The 22144-nt window shown below is 41.6% G+C and overlaps 1 protein-coding gene across 2 annotated transcripts in view; it reads left to right on the forward strand.

Moving 5' to 3' along the window:
• SEMA5B (semaphorin 5B) overlaps positions 1 to 22144 on the forward strand; it is a 197654-nt gene that overhangs the window by 48706 nt on the left and 126804 nt on the right. For both annotated transcript variants that reach the window (XM_071562422.1, XM_071562423.1), the window contains exon 3: positions 13003 to 13208. In XM_071562422.1, coding sequence (XP_071418523.1) covers positions 13055 to 13208 — 154 coding nt within the window. In that variant the 5' untranslated portion in view covers positions 13003 to 13054. The remainder of the gene's footprint in view (positions 1 to 13002; positions 13209 to 22144) is intronic.

Genomic DNA, 22144 nt, shown 5'->3' on the forward strand with positions numbered 1-22144 from the left:
GTTCAGAAAGCAAGAAATAAACTGAGCACTGCAACAGATCTGACCATTAGCCAATGGTGTGGGAAATGGAGAGCTAAATGCCAGCTGGAGATTAGGCAACTGTGTACCATTACTGGCAATTCAGCTGTGAATTTGTCATACACAAAGTATAAGTGACAGGAGCTATTTCCTGGGCACCTTATTCCCCTGGGCTGTGTCCTTTCCCTTGAGCAATGTAGATTGGGGGTTTTTCCCCCACACTGTATTTTGAATGCAGTAATTCTGACTGAAATAAAATGCATGGGAAAAATTAACAATTTGATATCTTCTTGCTGCTGCCAAAAGAGATATGAAAGGGTCTTTGATCTGAGGGCTTTAAAAAAGTGAGCTGGACCAGTGACTGATAGTCACTGACCTAAGTAAGTGATAAAGCAACTCTGTCAAAGTTTAATTAATCTTGATCAAGATAAGTTTTTAAGATTTAGAACTAGTGGCCTTTTGAAGAAGTAAGGCTTCTAGTTGTCATTTATGCCACAACAAGTCCTTTTATCATGCTTTCTGTGTCTCCAGCAGGAAGAGCTTTTATTTTAAAGGAAAAGAGAAATGGTTCATTTGATGGAGATTAGCATGGACAAGCTTACTAATATTTGAAGGCAATTTCTTGCCTTACCTTTTTCTCTGTTTCATATCCCACAGAGATTACCTCAGACTGCCGTTGTTAGTCACTGTTATTTATATAAAGATATGTAATGCGTTTGTGCTCGACGGGTCGTCTGTAACGAGGTATGCAATTTCAGATTGTAGGGACTGGCAGGAATTACTGTGAAGAATTGCTTTCCAGTGACAGCTTTATCCTGCCTGTAATATGTCATTGTGTGTGACTTTCAATTAATCACGCAATAACAAAACATTGCGTCTGGCGGCAATGGTGTGTCCATTAATATCAAGCGGTAAGTCTCATCTTTTGGAACACAAATGCTGTCGCTGTCCCTTGCCCACTGGTGCACTTTAATCAGCAAGTCTCAACCCAGAAGGAACACTTCTCTCTTCTCCTCTCCCCCACCAGCCTCCATTGCGATCTATTAAGCTGCAATCCATAACGTCTCGTGTCTCTGTAATGGTCTGATGGCGTGTGGTGTTAAATGATTGCATGAATTTGACTTTGTCTCACTCTGCCTTGACCTTGGTGTCTTCAGTGGCTTCCCCTCCCTTGTTTTCAAATCAGGAGTGGGGAGTTGGAAGAGAAAATGGAAGTGTGACAGAATGGAGACATTTCATAGAGGCTTTGATGTTGTTTGAGGAAATGGGAGTCAAGAGGTAAGAGAGAAACCATTACTGGAAGACAAAATGCAATGATTTGCTAATTTGCAGGAGAAAAGACATCATGCTGTTGAGCATAACTGGCTCCATAGACTGAAGCCTGCCACATGCAGGACCTCATTGGTAAGCAGAGTAGAAACCTAGCAGTAATTCTTCCTCTTGATCATTCTGCCATTGATAATAAGATTGCTAAGTAATATATCAATTTAAGTGAAACCCCCAAATCTCATTGTATTTAACAGCTGTATCTATATCCTGAATGGAAACTTAAAGAGGCACTTGGGTGTTCTATGCTTGGTCCCAGCCACCAAGTATGCATCCCTGTTACTACATCCAGACAAATTCAGGAGGAGATTCTCACTCCACTGAAAGCCTTGGTTTCTTTTCAGTTGATTTATTTTGGGTTAGTATTGAGGTTTTACATGCTGTGCAACATAAATAGGAAGCCTGGTAGTAATTAGTGTCAGTGCTTTTCTTGTTCCTCTAAGGAGATTAACCTTATTTTTAAAAACTGCTTGGCTGGACAGCCTCAGAAGAATCTTGGAAAAATCTGAGAGCTGGTTTACACCAGAGCATGGGCATGTTACATGCAACAGAGGGAACTAATTTTTGTATCTTTTTCTATGGGTTAATACTGTTTGCAAATTTGCAACACATTTGACTGACTACCTTGAAAAGTTCACACTGAAGGAGGCATTTGTGTTAATCATGGATTTTGTCAGTGGTGTGTTGGGTGTGTTGGAGTACTTTCACTTTTAGTAAATAAAACAAAAGTCTTTGGGATTCTCAGCAATAACTAGGTTTGTAGCTCCTCGGGGAAAGCTTCATGCTCTGGCTTGCTGAATCTCCCCATTGTCTCTGAATTATCAGCCAGACAATAAAAAAATAGTTAATCAATGGTTTATCTCAAACATGGTTATTCTGGAGTAAATGTAGTATTATACCAGCACCAAACAAGGTTCTTACTCCCTCTGGGCAATGTGACTTCTGCCACTTAGCAAAGATATTGGTTTTGGTTCTTTAATTAAGGCTAACCCCATCTGTCCTGCTGTATGAGTAGTGGATCTGACAAGATGCTGAATTTGCTAAACTATATAAAATAAAAGAATCTGCCCTCACATGAACTTGAGGGCACAGTACCACAGGATGTGTTCTCCTTGGTGATCCCTGGCAGATGGAAACCAGCATATATCCATAAAGCCATTTACTGCCAGGTGTGGGGCCATTTATTTGCATCAGGCTTTTCCACCAGGTGAAGGCTGTTGGTGTATGTGTTAGGATCCAAGCTCACACAGGGGAGACTTCCAAGAAGGAAGGTTTGTAATCAGTTTCTCATTTCCAAATTATTTTTCCAGGATCCCCACAGTATGCTGTTTGAGTAATAGAATAATTTCGTAGCTATTAAGTGCCTGAAAATCAGCAGTAATTAACTTAGTGCAAATTCTTCTCTTCCTCTACCTCCTCTTTGCTCAGAAAAACAAACAAACCCCCTTTCTCAGCAGAGGAAATGCAGATGGAAGCAGTCTCTTCTGCCTTAGTGCAGCCATGTACAGATTACATCTTTTTCCCCCTTTCAGTTCTGTGAATAACATAATTGCTTAGTTATCCCTCAGGGGATTTGTAATATTAACATTGGTTAATGACATTAATTCAAGTTTTTACCATTAATAAAATGGCATTGCTTAAAATTAAGCATTACATTTCAATTAGTAGTCTATCAAAGATTTTAATAGTCTGGAGCATTAAAGTGGTATTTTTTTAATTTCTTATTAATTTTTTATTGTATCATGCTAATTTCCAAAGAGTGATTGAAAGCCCAGCTGATCCAACGAACGACCCTGTCTGCCATGTTTCTTGAAGGAACTTCTTTCTTTTATGACAGTATGCAAAAAGGTCACATTTCCACAAAGCAGGAATCTGTTTCAGTCACCTCCTGAATTCATTATCATCCTTTTTACTTTTTAACATGAGGCACATGATATACAGGCACCCCAGGTGGACATGTTTAAATTAATCTAGTAATAATTGATTCAGAAGAGATTTGGAGGACAGAATTTGCATAAAAGCCATAATGAGAGCAAATCCTCCAAGGCCAGACTGAACAGCTAAGTCCCTGAATAACTTACATCTCCTAAACTAATTTGGTTATATATGCAGGATGAAGGTGTGGGGGCTGGAGCGCCATGTGATTGGAATTCATTACAAATAATTCATCTTCTCTAGGAAGGCTGGCCTCAGAGTATATTAAAATTATATCAGCTCCCAAATGCTTGCTCGGCCCCTGCCTCCTGGAAGATGATTACAAGATTTCTGTCAGAGGGATTGTTTGGGTATTTTAAAGCATTTCTAAGGCAGAGCTGACACCAAGGCTTGGGTGTCCACGGGCTGGCTGCTTCTCCTGCCTGGTGGGAAAAGATTCAGATGTCCAGTTTTGGCTGAATATCTGACTATCAAAATCATAAGTGTCGAGGAGGATTTCAGCTTTCAGTCTCAGATATTCCTCCTTTCCGTTTCAGCATGGAATTTCTTAGCTAAGTTGTAGATCATTGGCTTTGCATTAAGTCCTGGATCACCTTGATGTCTCTGGGAATTTAGGGAGAAGGATGCCTTACAGGATGGGTACTGTACTGTGTACTGTTTAGTTAAAGTAGACCAGTGAACAGTGAAAATTACAACCACAGTTCATTAAAAGAAAGCAGCCAAGGGCTTTTTGAAGGTCAGCTGTCCTGCTTCACTTTGCCTAAATTTTTGAGAAAAGCTCTAAAAGGATGTTGCCATCACCCAGCATAGTAACACCTGTATTCTGAGGCTGGTGAGCTTCAGTTAACAAGTGACACAGTACCATGCTCCTGGTAGGAGAGAAGTTGTGTAGCATGTTTGGAGGAAGAGGAAGATTCATGTCTGTCTTTTCATAAACTGTTGATCACCAGATATTTTTCATGGGAAAATTGATGTCACTGTTGTTTTCAGCAGATGAGGAATCAGTCCCATTTTATTTATACACAGCAGTCTGTAATAACCTGTCATTTGTGAGCTGTGTATGCTCTGTGGTGCTTCCCTTCAGTGCTGCCCTGCAGCCAGGAGGCTCTGGGAAGTTCTGCCCTACTTAACAATATCCCAAGTACAGTGCAAAAGTCAGGGCAGACCAAAGCAGCTCTGCTGCAAGAGTTAACCGAGTCCACCAGCTAACTGCTGTTGCAGGAAATATGAGAAAAGCTGGGCAGAGCAGGAGAAAAAAAGAGTCCGGCTGACAATTATTATTTTTTCTGTTCAGATCTGAGGCATATAAAGGCTGTTTGAATGCCTTCTAGCCAAAGGTTTCCATATGATAAATGATGTTGTGTTGTGCCAAGGAGACACTGCAGCAGAACATATTCTTGTTTCCAAGTGGGCTAAACCTTGGACTTGTGTTGTGGGAGTGCTTTCTACTTCTTCTCCTAGAGTACAATTAAACCACGAGTATGTGTTATGTGGCACCAGGTAATCACAAATCTTTGACAAACCTAACAAGCTGTGGTTTCTCTCTCCTGCATGGGCAAGCATTAAAAAAGTTTTTCTTCTCCTGCTTTTGCAACAAAGCAATGGAGAAGGGAGCTGCTGGGAGGGATGAGTTGGGTTTGCAATGTGCAACAGCTACCTTTGACCCCGGCACATGGGGCTGTGTGAGTGATGCAGGAGGATCCATGGGATGGAGTAGAAGGGAGTGGGTGGCAGAAGCTGTAGCCCTGCAGCTGGTGCCAGAGTCTTTAAACTGGAAAAACAAGGCTCTGGGGAAAGTCCAGCCCATATGTTATGGCTGATTCTCAGGCAGGAGATTGATTGCTGTGATGATTTCATGGCTTGGTGTTTGTCTTCTGGAGACTTGAATTCTGGGATTGCTTCAGGTCAGAGGAGAATTTTTAAAATTTATTTCTTATTTCTACTGTTTTCCCAGCTCTGTGTGCACAGGGGCACCACACTGACCGCTGCATAGTTTATCAGGATTGCTCATCTGCTTGGCACAATCTGGCAACTGCACTTGTCCCTGTAGTGCTGTCACAGTGTTGAAGAGAGAAACTTTTCAAGTTAGCAACCTATATTAGGTCTAATATAATTTGAAGCTATTGTCACTAACTTCCTTACTGAAAGTCCTATAGGATGTCTGCACTGGACCCTCTAAATAGAGTTGAATAAAAAACTAGTGTCAGCAAAACATCGGTTAACACTCAAAGTCAAAAATTCAAGAACATTTATGGTTTTCATATTAAACTGTGAGACAAAAGACAGCCCCATACCAAAAGCATTTGGAAGAATCAGAAGTTGTTTATTTCCCTTTGTGTCTTTACCAAAAACTGGCTTCAGTTACTAGTGGCTGAATCACAAATTTGCGTTATATCTCAGTTTCCCCAGTTGTAATGTCACAGCTGCAGGGGGAAGGTGTGTGAGCAGGAACACCACATGTCTGGAAGTCACTGCAAATAGAGGAACATCTCCAGACTGTGAGGCACAAGAGTGTGTGGGAATGACGTTGGCTGCACAGTGTGGTGTTAAGGGCTGTGACTCTGCTAATTTGCACGTTTACAAACCATCCACATTGTGCAGGGGGGCAAATTGAAAAAAAGCTGCCGTGTTGGTATTTCTGTAGCAGGTATAGGCTTAAGGCATCAGTCTGTGAGTTGAATAGCAAGCCTCAAGCCAGAAGGAGCTCTTGCAGCCAGGTCACTATTTACAGGAAGTCTGATGTTGAATGTCAACAGCACGTCTGGCACCTTAGGTTTACAGCACCCATGCAGAGGACTCTAAATCACATGTACAGTGAGAAAGGTGACTGCACTGCAAGGAATGCTGAGCCCTGGGCCTGAGCCCTGCTGCAGGCAGGGCCTCTGGAATTGTTATTTTTCCTGTGTTGTTGCTGTCTCACAAGCCCTGGGGTGGCTCATCTCTTGGTCTGTGTTACACTCATTCATCCTCTCCTTTTGGTGGAGCATCCAGAGACTGACTGGGAGTCAGGAAGCCTGATTCCTAATCTAGGCTGCAGTAACTTCCTGTCTGAATTGCAGTTGTGCAGAGTACCACAGCAGCATCCATTGCATTCTGCTGCTGTGTTAGGCTCTGCCTTCACCTCTGTGTTTTACAGATGGAGCACAGAAAAATCATTCCATAGTCAGCCCAGATCTCAGAATGACCAAAAATAAATACCTCCACTTTGACATCTCTGAGAGGCCATTCTGTGAAGAGCAAATAGAAGGTATTTTCACCCCCCCTGTAGAGGCAGTCTTCTAGAAAACAGTGGCAGTGTACCACCAGGGAGATAAATGAGTGTAAGCCTTCATTGCCAAATATAATCTTTGAATAAACAGAAGACTTCAGACTCCAAGGCACCTTTTCACAAGTGCTAAATTCGTTCTCCCAACAAATGCTAACAAAACCTCTCATGTCTTTATATTATGTGTAGCCAGTAAAAAAAAGAGATCTAGAGCTCTCTGGGGAGCCTCTCAAAGCACTTGGGGATGCACTCAATGTGTGGTCAGGTTAGCACTATTCAAAAGCAGGTCTGAGTGTCAGCAGAGCAGGTATTTATTTATGCCCACTGGGTTTGGCAGGAACCCAGAAGTACAGTATATTTTGCTGTGTTACACAAGCTTTTATTGTTGAATCAGCTTTATTTAATGGAAGCTTTCTATAATAGGTTCCTGTTCTGGAGGGCTTCCTCTAAATTCAGTTTCCAGGACTGTGCAGCCACGGACTGTACTGCTGAGGCCAGGCGACCAAGTGGTGGCTGATGGATCATTGAGGGCCTACACCAGTCCATAAAGAAGTGTCCTAACCCAAACCAATTCATTTCGTACAGAGCCACTTTTAAGAGTTTTGTCTTTGTTACGTGATCTGAACGTAAACATCCCATTGTGCTTTGTGGGATTGGTTTGAAACCTTGACCAGTCCTGGGTGCCTTTGAACAGCAATCAGAAAGCTCTCTAGAAATAAAGTGCCCCCAAGTGCACTGTCAATTTTTTGTCAGATGTAGTCCTACGATCAAAGTATAGACTATTACTATTCAGCTCCACTACAGGCTTCACGAGCTGTGAACCGAACAGTATATTAGGTTAAACTGATTTCTCCTTTGCAAAGAGTTATGTGAATTATTTATACAGAGCTAGATAACAGGAGGGTTTCAGTAAATTGACCTGTGTTGCAAAATCTTGATTGTTTTTCTACTGATGTAAAGCCTACTGTGATACTGCAACTGGTATCGCAGATACTGAAACTACCTTGCAGATTGTGTGAGGCAGGAGCTGTGAGAGGGGTCAGGATGGAGCTCAAGCTTCTGCAGTGCCACAGGAGAGTGTATTACCTGCACACACTTGTAATGTACCCTGCTGCTGAATTGTAGGGGGTTTTAGAAGATAACCCTTGGATTATTTGTATGAAAATGTGGATTTGTCTTCCCTAGGATGTTTTGAGAGCAGGTTCAGTGTGAGGCTCATAGATGATGTTGCAGTTGAGACCATGGGAAGCCCTGAAAAAATGTGGGCATATGAAAGAATGGTGAAACCCAGCCAGAACAAGAGCTGTGGCATATAAGTTGTCATGAGATTCGAAGTGAGCTTGCTGAGTCTTCAGAAAACTGTAGGGTGAGTTAATTAAAGCAGAACAAGTTCTCTTCACAGATTATTTTCTGAACTGTAGACCATTCCCACAGATTTGCCTCACAAGTAAATAAATGAGAAAAGCTCAGTACCCATGAGCCCATTCTAAAAGTGCATAAGAGATCTGATCTCTGGACATGCCAGTGCAGTGTGCCATGTTTCAGCTGTGAGACAAATGCAGCTCCCCGGCATGGGCACAGCTAAAGGCTGAGTGTGTGCATGTGACCGGGGGCAGAGGGAAAAGCTGTGCTTTTTCTTCGATAGTGTGGAACAGCCCTTGGAGCTAGTTGAGTGGGATGGATTCCAGCTGGAGAGGCTAAGGTAGAAGGCCAAGGAGCATCAGATGAATAAAGGACCATAGTTTTGTTGGCCTTGAGCTCTCTGTTTTCTAGGGCAGAGCTGCCTGTGCCAGCCTGTCATAGCCACATTGCTGAGCTGTCTTGCTTTATTATGTTTATATTTATTTCCCTTTTTCTTCCAGTACTTTGAATACTTTAATGTCCACCTCTTTCTGTTGCTCTTCTTTCCTCTGGTATCCCAGTCTAATAAAACCATAACTGTGCCAATCACAAAAGATCGTGAACGGAAGAATTAAAGCCTTTACAGGAGGTTCCTTTTTAGTCTTTTTTAAGGGCATCTCTTTTATTTAAAATGAAAGATGAAGCATTTTCTTTTATCCTTTAACTTTACTGTCACATTTTATTAAGTCAAAATGATAGTTACAGTTAGAGGAAAGCAGGATATGAATTCCTGGTACTGCCATTTTTAAAGTGTGCTTTGTTTTAAAGCCCTGAAGATTGATTGAAGGTATTTTTCTTTTAGACGTGGAGCTTTAGTCAAAAGGGGCCTGATCTGAGTTACCCTCTGTAAATCAGGATTAGCTGCTGTGAAATCAATGGAGTTGCAATGATACAATAACAGGGCAAGTTGGAAAAGACTCATGCCCTGAGAATGAATAAGGGAGGGACTGTGGGCGCTCCTCTGAATGCTGCACTTGCACGGGGGTGAAGCCACGAGGCAGAGCAGATTTACACACTGTCCCCACTGGGCTGCCATGGAATATCCTGGGAGAAAAACGGTCAGGTAGCACTGGGTTTGTGCTGACATGGGTGCTGTGGTGGCAAACTCAGCTTTGGGGGCGCTCTGAGCATGCAGTCCTCCTGCGTTTCCCAGACGGAGCCGGTCTTGGCCCCTTCCCTGCCACCGCCACTGCAGTTGGGGAGGCTCATGAGCTAAGAAAGCCTGATTTAAGAGACAAGGAGGTGGTGGTAGAAGTGGTGCTCTGCTAAATACCTCTCTGGAGCATACTTCACCAGCTCCAGTGCAGCCTGCATTTGTTGACCTTTTTTTGGCAGAAGGTTGGAGGGATTCACTGTGCAGTGTAGACGGGAGAAGGATGCCCATCACTGCCCCTTGTGGCTGTGCGGAGGCTCAGAGGACAGGCTTTCATGAGGGAGAGGACAGATAAACTTGGACAGATAATATTTTTTGACATTTTTATCTTTTTTTTTAACGTGTCTGCATTAGGCTGGGGAAGGAAATAGCTACAGTGGTAAAGATGCATCAAGATGAGCAAATAAAGAATTGAAATGATATGCCCTGTCTGAAATTTGAGTTTAACCAGGGATTTGAGTTCTTGTCTCTCATCTGCACTGAAAACTTGACAGCTGATTTCTTGAGGCCTACGCCATTCTGAGCAGACAGTCTAATAAAAACAGCTCTTTTTATAGCATTTAGCCATATCTAAACAGCTTAAGGCCAAGGCAAGTTCCAGCAGTGCAAAGCACTGCTAGCCTGGGCTGTGCTTGGGATGTGCAGCATTTTAGCAGTCTGGGTGGGGACTGGTCCTAAGCACTGGTCATACTCCAGCCTTCACAGTGAAAATCTGAAGCTTGGGCAAAATTGGAGAGTGGGCTTGGCCATCTCCAGTAAAATTAAAACATTTAATTTCATTAAAACTGCTGGACTCTCCCAGGCAGTTACGAGCTTGCTCTTGGCATACAATTGACCTGTGCTTGTAAATGGCACTTCATATTTGGAGCATGGAGGGGTTTTTTGGAAGTAAATTTGCGGCAGCTGAAAATAGTAGTTACTAAGCTAGAGTCTTTCTTAAAATATTGAGGGGAAGTGAGCAAGGCAGCCCGGGAAGGGGCAGGTTGAAGGAGTAAGTTTTTGCAATGCTGTCTACTGTCTCACTGTTGTTCTGCTGGTGCTCCAGGGCTCTGGCTTCTGTTGCCCTTGATTTACTGGCATTTACCCATTGACTCTGACTCCAGTAGACACCAGCTCAGGGCTGCTGATGATGCTGATTTTGTTTGACTTTCCAGCACATGACAGCTTCCCACATTTGATGAATGCAGTTGGATGTAGGAGATATGGAACATGGTGGAGAGTACAACTTTATTATATTCCATCTTTGGTCATATATTGCTTCTCACTTAAAATCAAGTTTGAAATCATTATTTTCATGCACACTTTGGATTTCCCTAAGACAATAAGGAAAAATAAGAAGGAACTTTACCCCAAATACTGGTTACAGCTTTCTAAGGAGCACTGAAGTCCCTTGGCCTGCAGTAACATCTCCCAGGGAAAGTGGCAGAAATCCAGCTACTTGGCACATTTTACAACTAGTCCAGACAAAACACTAGTAAATGTAGTCTGCTTTGGCACAGAATAGGTTGTGGGATGTTATGAAGCTTTCCTCTATGCAACTTTTTATCATTTCATGACCCCAGTAAGATTGAAACTGGAATTTACTCATCTGCTGATTGTAGAGCACACAGTGCCATAGAGGAACATGAGACCCTACCAAGTGTCTTTATTATAAGACCTTTTTTCACCTAGCTTGAGATCATTGTTTGGATGATAAATACGTAAAAATGGCTGTGTTGGCTCAGAGTGAAAGTCTTTCTAGTTTAGTACCTTATTTCTAAGATTATCCACTAATGGCTGCACTGAGAGTAGTAGACCATGCATAAAGTGAGATTTCCATGACTGTCTTTTCCAGTTTCCAGCAAGGATATCTGACAGTGAAAAAGTCCTTTTGCCTTTTGTGCATTTCCCACAACATCCATCTCCTACCTAAGGAAAGTTTGGCTTTGACTTTAAGTGTATCCGAAAGGTATATAAAATGCATCTCTCTGGCCGTCACATCTCTGTGCTGTGCTTCACTTCTGGATCTGTACTGGAAAAAAATGATCATTTAAACCAGTGGCTGAAAATATAATCCAATGCCTCCTCATCAATAATTTTTATTGCAGTGTGACTTGCACAACATGTCCATCATGTGAGGTGCCACAGCACTCAGTGGTGTACGCCCTGCAGTGTGCCTGTGTGCAATGACTAAACGCTGGGTTGGCCTGAGCTTTGAATGATTTCACATCTCTTCTTCTGCCAGGCCCATTTTTTAATTTAACATAATATTTGCTGTGTCTTTAAAAAACCCACCCTCTGTAGTAAAGTGCTGTAGAACCTCTTTTGGAGAGCTCGAAGGGGTTTTTCTACATCACTGTATAAAATTTACATGTATATGGGGCTGGAAAAAATATGAAATGCTGCCATGTCTCACTCACACTAGCTGGGAAACCAAGTTCCTAGAACTACCCCAAGTCCTGAATGCCAGTGCTATTTTCAGTCAGAGGTATGGAGCTGCTGCTGAGTGCACATATAATGGATGCACTGGCAACTCATCTTTCTGCCAATGTTTGAAATCACAGAGAAATACAGTTAAGAATAAAACACAGGATTCATCTTTCAAACAGGCTGTCTCCCACTGCTGCTGTAAGCAACTCCTTATTGCTCCTGTGATGCCCAAAGACCTTTATAAACTTCTTTCAGCTCCTTAATGTAACAATATTGTTCTCTATATTGGAGTTTGCTCCATGCCACAAGCCTGTCATTGTGTATCAGTGCCTCATGTTACCTTCCATCAGCCAAACCATTTCATGTCACTGAAGGTGTTTTAGAGGCTCCAAACAAAAATGTAGAGGTATCAGGCACTGCAGGTTTTGACTGTTACACTAACTTTGTGAATCATACACCTGCAGGAATTGAAAATCTTGTTATGTGTGAATTTAATCAGAATCAGCTTTATCACCAGGTAAGATTTAAGAGTAGAAGACTCCATATGTTTGAAAACACGTGTTTGCAATAATTGAATAAAGTTCCATAGGAAAATATAATATGCACATCAGTAAGATTAAATTTTAGGCAGATTTTTGTAAGCTGCAGCATCATCTTGGGGAGCTTGTGGCATGGGCTAATTAATCCTCCATCCCCTGCCTCAGTCCTAGTAGGCCCAGGGGAGTTTTTAGTGCTATGCCTTTACTGCTACTGTTGTTAAAAATGCTCACATAGAAAAGGCACGACTTTCCCCTCTCCTTTCCTGGGAGTGAGTGCTCCTCCTCTTTAGCTGTGCCTCAGCTCTTGTGATTGGGAGCTATAGCATCCCATAATAATGCAACCAATTGACTCACTTCTCACCATTTTCCCCATTAAGCTGTTTTAATTTTTATGTTACCTTAATTAGCACTTTCCTGACAACACCTTTGAATTGGCTTTTTTTTTTTTTGTTTCAAGACATTTAAAACAGCAGTGATAAAATGCATAAATCACCTATTAGAGCAGTATTAATTACACATGTGTTTTCCTGATGACTGATCTTGGCCTTTCCTTAGCAATCTCCTGAATGACATTTACCATGACACATCTTGGAACTGAGGGAGGGAAGTGTCCACACTGGGGAACACACTTACACCTGGAGTGTTTGAGATCTCATGTTGTCAGCATCGGCCATTGCACACCAGCTGCTGTTTAAGGACATGTAACCCAAAGATACACAGGGATAGATATTCAGGGAGCTGTGCACTTCCCTTGTCTTTGAAGTTAGAAGTCAAAATACAGTTGTAAATGAGTTCTTTTTTCTTTTTTTTTTCCAAGATGCTGTTTGTGGAATATTACCTTGTGTACTTAGCAGAAGTGGGATTAGGATGAAAGGAGAACCTCTACTCTTCCCTACCCATGTTACACAGTCTGGATAAGCATTGTCTTTCTGAAATTGCAATTTTTTGTATTTCAGGTATCTTCCCTGGGCCTGTCTTGGAAGCTAGATCTGCAGCTGCCCTTCAGTCATGATTGTTTCAAGATTAAAGCCCATTTCCCTGTCATTGCCAAGCCTTTTTCTTCTTGCTTTTCATCTCTCAGCATCACAGAATGTACCTGAATACTCTGAAGCTGAACATCAGCAATGTGTCAGGAAAGAACACCCCACAATTGCTTTTGAAGGTAAGAGCTATTCCTGTTTCAGATTCCAGTAGGATGATCCATTTAGGTTTAGTGTGTGCTGTTTTCCTTACACCTGTTATCCACAGGCCAGCAGAAGTGGCCTGACGAATCATTTTCTCTTTGATGCATTACAATGTTTTAATTCTGAGGTTTCACAGCAGTCATTTAATACAGGCAGTTTTGGGACTAGTGGTCTAAGAATCTCCATTTTCTGTTCTGCTACAGGCTCCCTGTAATCCTGTGCCATGCTGAAACCATGTTTAAGTTTCCTTTTCTTTTACTAGATTCAGTAATGCTTATATACCTCATCTGGCTTGCTGGAGCCAGACACTTAGGAAGTGAAATGTGATAGGGACTTTGGACACACTTGAATGCAAGAGGAGTAAGTTGATTTAAAATTGCAGAGAGCAGCAGCCCTTTTGTTTGGAGCTTTTTTGGTTTGGTTTGGTTATGTATTTCTCACCTGTCCCAGTGGTTTTTCTGTCGTTCATCTGGGCAATTAGCTTGAATGTGAGAAGGGTCTCTTGTGTTGCAATGGGCAATCCTTTTACTGTTCTTTTGGCGCATGGGATTTCTCTAATCTTTGCCCCAGTCAGATTTTCCATGAGTGTACATGGACTCCTGAGTTGTCTGGATAATCTGTCCACTTACCCACACGACGTGTAGATCACTGTATTGGTACCACCATTATTTCAAAATTCACTCCAGATTAGTATGTGAAGAAGCACAGTGGCTGCATCAGCAGCTGCTGAGTCTCCTTGCTAAAAATGGTTTCCCTCTAAATGTTGAAATATCGATTTTTGGGTCCCATTTAAGGCTTTGCAATGCATCTCCAGTTACATTCTTTGCTAAAGGCAATTAAGTACCTTGCAATGTGTCTCTCGTTAGGTTCTTTGCTAAGGGCAATTTAGTTGTGGTTTTGTGACCTTTGAGATAGTGTTTCCAGGAAGAAAGTAGTCAAAGGCTTCCTTGCTGACCTTTCAGGGTTCTTCTAGAGAGCTTTCCTATTCTTCACAGATGAGGAAACTTTTGTATCTTAATTTGGAAAGTTTAAGAGATTTCTTGTCTGTTTTCCATTATCGGTGCCTTAAAGGTTTAAGTGGATTAAAATAAATTAGCAAAATCTTAAAGCCTGTGTGATACATCACTGGCTCTAACCTTGCTCCAGTGAATAAACCTTGATTTTAATTACTCTATGAGTCTAGCCATCTGTTTTTAACTGGGAAGGGCCAAAAGCAGAAACCTTTTCTGTTAAAACACAGCAAAACCCATTTGGAAATTTAAATAGATAAGACAATAATGAGGACGTTATAGGTACAGAAAAGGGAAAAAGTGTTGCTCTCTCTGTCATAACCAGAAGCACCAAACTTTGAGTTTACAGAGGCTGTGCCTGCACAATCCAGCACTGAGGTAATTCATTCTGCAGAGAATATTCCTGATGCTAAGGAATTGGTGGGCAATTTTTGGCACCCACTATGAATGCTTCTCCACAGAATTGGTGGTCTGTGTAAATGCACTCCTAACCTGGCAGTTTGCTTTGTTTTAATCAGGCATGAATATTCACAGAAAAAAAAATCTGTCCTCCCCTTTCATTGTTCTTGTTCCCTTCCTCTCTTCAATGATAGAGAGCAAAAACTGGTGAGTTAATTAGAACTTGATAGTTGTGCAAAAGAAAGATTGAAATTGCAGACACATCAAGAAAATTACCCAGATTATCACTTGTGTCTCAAACCCAAGTTAGATTCAGAGTTAGTGTTTTTTCTCAGCATCTGTTTCCTTGTGACTGTTCATGATACAGTTTAATCTTATATTTTCTGCTGCAAGGCTCTGCTGGAAAATACACAGGAATAAAATTAAATGCATCTTTTTCCGTTGCACATATCTTTTTAAGGTTTGTGGAAGAGGGCTCACACATCCAAAAAGACATCTCCGTTCATAATCTAATTTACCTTAAAGCTATACCCTGTTCTGATGCCAGCACATGCAGGTTTAGGCTGCAAGGAGGAGAAGTAGAGGCATGTGCATTTTATGTGCTGTTCCAGATTGCTCTGGGGATGTCTCTGGTTAACAGTGTGACTGGTGGGCTGTCTGTGGACCTCCCAAAAGCATTGTCTCATGGATCACCATCTGGTACACACTGGGAATGTGTAATGATAGAAAGAATGACCAGAGCAGCAGCAGCACTGCTGACACTCCTGCTGCCAGGGGAAAGGATTATGTTACATCAGCAATTTTCAGTGGATAGATCATAATAATAAGGCCACTGACCATTCAGTCATACAGGATGCATTAATTTACTGTCAGAAAGAAAAGGTTAACAAAACAGTTTATGTTGCAAATGTGTTGAATAGCTTCTTTTTCACAGCCTTGCTAGCCAGGCTTCCCATCACCAGACAAATGGGATGCCATAACATGTTTTGTGTTCTCTAGTCTTCAGTTCCCACCTTGCTTGTGCTCGGTCTCTTTTTATTGTACTTTACCCCTAGATTATGATATTTTTAACATCCAGCTGGCTGGATAATACCCTTGCCATGGAAGAACCCAAGTATAACTTCTTTCTGTCTATCTTTTCCCTTATTTCCTGAAAAACATTGTATTTTCTGTTTTGTGCTTATTGTATCTCATCCACACCCTTCAACTGTCTGTTTGAATTGATGTCTCTTTGTATTGCTCTGAGAGCAGTAAGAAAGACCGAGAACAGTACATGCCCTACTCATTTAAGGAGAAAGGAGTCTATATATGCAAAATGCTTTTACTTAACCTGTTTAGACATGAAGAAATGCCTGTTTCTTTACAGAGTCCATTCCCCACACCACCTGCCATTACTTGGGACCTGCCATTACTTGGGACCTAGAGAAACCAGACTAGACAAGTCATGGGACATAAATTCTTGTTCTAAATGTACTTTACATGCTAAAGATAAAGTTTGCACAGCCAGGAGAGATGCAGGCTGGGAAGGGGCTGTGAGTGAATGGTTTATCCTAGCAGCCTGTGTAGAGTTTGTGAGGGACAGGTTAGGAATACTAGGCTGCAAGTACTGTCCTGTGTGTTTGCAGTTCCAAACTAACACAATGGTGCCCTTCTTTCCCTTGGGCTTATAAATGATGCTCATTGTACAGTTCACAAACAATAATCATGTACCCAGTTTGGGCTTTTCATAATTAGATTGTTCTACTCTGTGCTTATAGGAAATCCAGTTAAAGTTTGATTTCCCTTGTTAGATCAATAAAAAAATGATCTTCTACTTCCCAGGAGGCTGTTTCTGGTGGCTTATTACCTTTGGCTGTGAGCGGGTAGCTACGTTAAGGATCTTACCTGCTTGTTTGTTTTTCAGTGAGTTGAGAAATTAGTGACACAAGTCAAGTTTATCCTTAGTGCATCCTTTTTTATTTATACATGCATGTATGCATGCATCCAAGTTCCATTTCACAAAACAGTTTGTCATCCTGGCACAGCTCCCATGTAGACCACTCTGCTAAGCTAAACAACAAAGAAATTGTTTCTAGATCTTGTCAGTCAAGTTCATCTTTCTCGAGTTTTCCCTATGCATCTTAGAACCAGTAGATTGATCCCTCCATTTGCAACGAGGCTCTGCCTGTGTCATATTGTGCTGGTTACTTGTTGTAGCTCTTTCTTGGATATAAAGCACCTTTGCTATTCATTAAAGACATTCGGAGTTCCTTTGTAACCTCTTGGGAAAGCCAGAAAACATCATCTTCCATGCCAGTACTATGCAAGCTTTGTTATTTTTAGAGCCAGAGCCATGAGTGACATGTATAGATGTTCATAATGGCTGCAGAGTGCTTGGTTTTAGCTTGTTTACCAAAGAAATGCTTAAGAGTTTGCAATCTCATCTGTGTTACATGAATCATTTGGATGTTTGCAACTTCACTGGAAATGAGTTGCAGACAGGTTTCCGCTTGCAGTTTCTGCCATTATTTATTTCTCATTAGTGTTATCCATTAAATCACCAGGCTCAGGAAAAAGTATTATAGACTTCCTAGGTTTTTCTCTGTTCTGTCTCCCAGGGCTTTCTCCCCTGGGTCATGGCAGTTAGGTAAGCTGGAAGAACATAATTTGTCCCTGCTTGAATAATTTCAGCCTGTCTTCATCTCTGAGAACACTTCACCTGATCCCATGCTGTGGCACAGGAGAGAGGTGGACTTGGTTAAATATCTTATATCTCAGATCTTCTCAGGACCACAAATCTCAGCTTTGCAGACTGGATCATCACGGCTGGTGTGAGTTCTCAATGTGTGGCATTTGATCCATTGTCTAATCCTCAGTCTCTTTGAGATGCAGACACGTTGCTCTGTCTGTTGCCTCGGGTTTTCAAAATGAATTAGTTGGGGACTGTTTAAATCTGGAGTTCTGCTTCAGACTGTCTGCAATTATTACCTGCTACCAGATAAATGTGATTCAGGTGACTTAAATGTAAGTTGCTATATATTTTCTCAATATTTTATTTCTTAAGAAAACATTTTATTGAAACATGGCCAGTTTCAAACACTCAGACCTGTGGGGAGCAGTTAAGTGTTTGCTTGTATTGAAAGCAAAGGCTGTTTTAACTTTGTGGGCTGAAGGATAATAAGGTATGATTTATTTCTTTAGAAGCTTTTTGACATTTCACCAAACACCCCCACTATTGTTGAATTGGTCATTAATACATTATTCCTTTTACTGTATATTGACAGGAAGAAAAAGAAAAAACACATTAGCATTCATCAATTCCAAAGGACAGCTAGGAAAGCCTCTTAGGAAATTCTGGTAAAGATTTATGCTTTCCTTGAGCAAGTAAGATCTTGACAATCCAACCCAAAATTTTAGTTAATGAAGGATGAAGACTGGGGTGAAGTATTAGAGGTGTATCTGGCTAAGCATCAAAGGGAAGGCAAAATACACTAAAGGAGAATTGTCTTATAGCTCACAGCCTTGATGCCCTTAAATGTCCACACAGGGAGTCCAAACATTAACTCATGATGGAATGTTGACTGGAAACTGGTGGAATCCTGTGGGTGCTTCAGCATACTTAAACTTCAGTGCATCTTAGTATGGATTTTATATCCATGAAGCGTGCCTTGTGGCAATTTTCTTTTTAATCTTGAAAAATATAACTGTGGGAAATGAAGCTGGTATGTTCTTCTTTAGATTTGATTTAGAATTTATTTGAAAATTATGTCTGATAAAGCAATAAATATACAGTACTTAAAGAAGTAATTTGCTCTCAGGCAAAACTTCTGAAAATTGCACCCAACAGCTCTCGATATATTTTTCACTCCATAATAATAATTACAACAGTAATGGTGCTAGTTCTTTGACACTTCCTCAGTAATGGTGTCCAAGGCACTTCACAAATAACTTCAATGAGATTTGATTGAAAAAATTATTCAGTGTGCTATTTCTTGGGGTCTCAAGTAGAAAAGGGGATTTGGAAGAGTGCCCTTCATTCACAAAATGCGTTAGGCAGGATCAATCATGACAAGCAGGAGAGAAAAGGAAGACTTTACAGTGAAGCCTCAGGAAGCAAAGTGATCAACTTTATATGTTGGAGTGAGGGAAGGTAAAACTTTAAACAGCTTCAATAGCTTAAGTGAAGGAGCAGCCTCTGGCCATGAGTGGTGATGTTGATGAGAAGGAGGCATTCTCAGCAGCATGACCAAGTGAGGCAGACTCACAGTGTGGAGGAACAGGTGCTCTGGTGTATTATGTGTGGACTTAAGGCCATGAAAAACTCATGTCATCAGCAGAGTAGCTTATTAATATTTCCCAGAGGTACCACTAGTATAACTGGGGCAGCAAACAGCAGCACATGTGTGGTCCTGTCTTTGGCACAGTGGTTGGGTCTAGGACACAGAAATGGGCAGCCTTTTTTCAGATCCCTGGCACACATCACAGGGTGGAAAGTAAAGCAGAGTGCTCATCTTCTTTTTCTGTGGTTCAGTGCAAACAAAGACATGCCTTACAGAGACCTCATTCTCAATTTTAAAGTTTACGTAGTGTAGTTACCTAACTGAAGAAGTTTGTGAGCCAGTGGTACAGCAGGCCTCATTTATGTAGCACATCTGCCTCTGATGAGTGTTAATATATCACATTCTCCTACAACCTCTCATTCAAGGGTGTCATTATGCTTTGATAAAGTTCATTTTAGTACTAGCAGTCTCATAAGACATATTCTTGTTTAATCATGTGGGGTTCACCCTGGAAAGGTCAGTCTCAGCTCAGTCAAGCACTGAAGTCAAGTACTTACCTTGAAGTGGGACTGTGTACTTGAGTATACAAGAGTATGCTAATGTGCTGGACTAGACCACAGTCAAAGCGCACAGCACTGGAACATCACCTCTGCACATGGAAAGCCTGCCATGTAATTTTTCTAAAGTGTTCTACTATCAGAACACTGATAGGTCCAACTGGACAAACTGTTTGTTCTAAGATGGCTGACTAAAGTGGTTAAGTAATCCAACATGTTCTTTGGCTTAGTACAGGATTAGCTTGATGAAAGTGTGTGATCTGCAATACACAGCAGACTGGGTTAGAAGTTTTTATGATAATTTCTAGCTTTGGGAGGTGCAGATAAAATCCTCATGAAACTCTTCCTTTGGCTTAAAAAGCTTTGACTTCATAGATCATCCATTCTTTCCTTTTGATAAGATTGGGTGATCCATACAATGTATTTTAATGGAAGTATTTGAGCTGCAAAATTCAGATTTGTATTTTATACGTGGGGATTGCAGAGTTTTACAGCACATCAATAAAAGAGGTGGAGGCCCTTGTCAAAATAGAGCTTCTGATAATTCTGTACTAGTATTAGCCAGTTTCCAATTTAAAAACACTGCTCTTTATGAGAACAGCTTCATTTAAAAACTCTTCCAGGAATTTACAGCCTCTGCTTTGATTCATTGTTGTAACTGAGTCATGGTGGGACCTTTGTCCTCAGAAGACAGGCATTCTAGTAAGCCTGGCAGTTAACCAGCACCAACTGGGCATTTGACTGGACATCTCCAGTTCGGTCTCCAGTGAGCCAGCAAAGAGGATCACCTTCTGCTTCAGATGTTCATTACTATCAGGCCCACCTACTTCTGTGGCAGACCTGTCTACCTGCAGGTGAAATTCAAGGAGAGTTTAGCTCTGCTTTCTCTGCCCTCTCTTACCTTCTTGCTAGTGAAATGGTTGTCCTTAATCTTGCACTGCTTCTACTGGCACAAGTGGCTGATGTTAACATGTAGACTGTAAGGAAGTGAAAAAAATTTGCCTCCAGATGTGGAGGATGCAGGCTGAAGGATCCTTGAATGGTGACAAAGGGGTGCTGTTTTTTTCCCCATCAGACTGTAGTGGTGGTAGGAGCCAAGATGCAGCTTGCTTTCCTGTCTGAAAAGAGGGATTATACTGATCAGAATGTCATAGGAAACTGCAAGTGATGCATGAGCACTCACTTTATCTTTCTCAGGGAGGGAGATTGCGTGACAGCTGCAGGGCTTGTCTCAGTAAACAATGGATCACAATTCTTAAACACTGCAATGTCCTTAAGAGAACAAGAAATCTCTGGGTTTGCCAACAGTTGAGGCTGTGTGTGGCACCAGTTAGCCAAGTTTCACAAGGTGGTGGTGGGACCATGCACTACTGTGTGGGGCAGCAGGCAAGGTTGGTAAGAAGGTGAGGCAGTGTTAGGGTAGTGTTTGCCCCAGCTGACAGACTGCTGAGGAAAGCCAAATTAATTCTTTCCACAAAGTCCTGTGCTATGTAGACACACACATTTGGTACTGTAAATCTCAGGCAGGGCAAATGGACACACTTATGTCTCATGGACATGCATCCATTACCAACATTTTCAGCACTGTGGCATCCCCTCTTGGTCTCCATCAGCCATTGCCAGGGAGAACCTGCAATGGTGTACATGAAATTACCATTCCTGGAGGTATTTAGAAGAAGAGTAGGTGTGGCCCTTAGGCACATGGTTTAGTGGTAGACCTGGCAGTGCTGGGTTAACAGTTGGACTCGAGGTCTTTTCTAACCTCTGTGTTAGTTGGGGTTTGAGGTTTTGTGGGGGTTTGAGCAATAGGAGCCATGCTGAAGAGGGAACAACCTCTCTCACATTACAGGACTTCTTTCCTGAGGCCTGAGGATTCAACAAGTAGAGTGTCTTCTAGCTCGTGGGAGTCTCCTGGCTCTCTACCTGGGGCAGGTCTTGACTGAGCTCCTGCCTGCCCTTCACCATGTGCTAATAGGAACCCAAGTGACACAGAGAATGGTCTGGAACTGATGAAGCAGTACTTCTGAATACTGTAGAAATGTGCTGAATCAGGAATGTGAATTGCAGTCCTTCAATATCCTTCCTTGAGGTGGCCCCAGGACAACTTACCAGCACATTGTCCCATCCTGAAAGTAAGCACTAGTTCATGCTTGTTATCTGACATTTTCTTTATCTGGGTTCTTCTTCATATATTGGTATGTTTTGCCAGCCAGTCCATATTATTAATAATAAAAAGTAAATAAACAAGCAGTCATTACTATACTTTTGTAAAAATTGGGTTTGAACTGAGTTCTTTTTTCTCCAGATTGAAACAATTTGGCAACACTTATTTTGAAGAAATTATTAAAATTTAGGAAACAGAGTCAAAATGCTTGGTATGCAATACCAATACTTAGTGACTCCTGTACATTGTGTGCATTACAGATAATTAGGCCTTGATGCACCAGTCAGTATCCCTAAACTCATTTAACAATTGGAAGTACTGAGACACTAACTAGTTTCATGATTTGCCCAAGAAAAAAGACTCCAGTGTCAGTGTTATTGGGCTCTTGGGACCTTGCCTACATCTTCAGATGTCATTTTACTCTTGGGATGGGAGTGTAGCAAGGTTAGTTCAAGGAGGAGCTGTAAGCAGTAAGGGGAGATGCAGAAAACCCGCTAGGTATCTTTAAATGGTTACTATGTTTAT

This window comes from Pithys albifrons, chromosome 8 (assembly GCF_047495875.1).
Source record: "Pithys albifrons albifrons isolate INPA30051 chromosome 8, PitAlb_v1, whole genome shotgun sequence".
In the NCBI taxonomy this organism is placed as follows: Eukaryota; Metazoa; Chordata; class Aves; order Passeriformes; family Thamnophilidae; genus Pithys; species Pithys albifrons.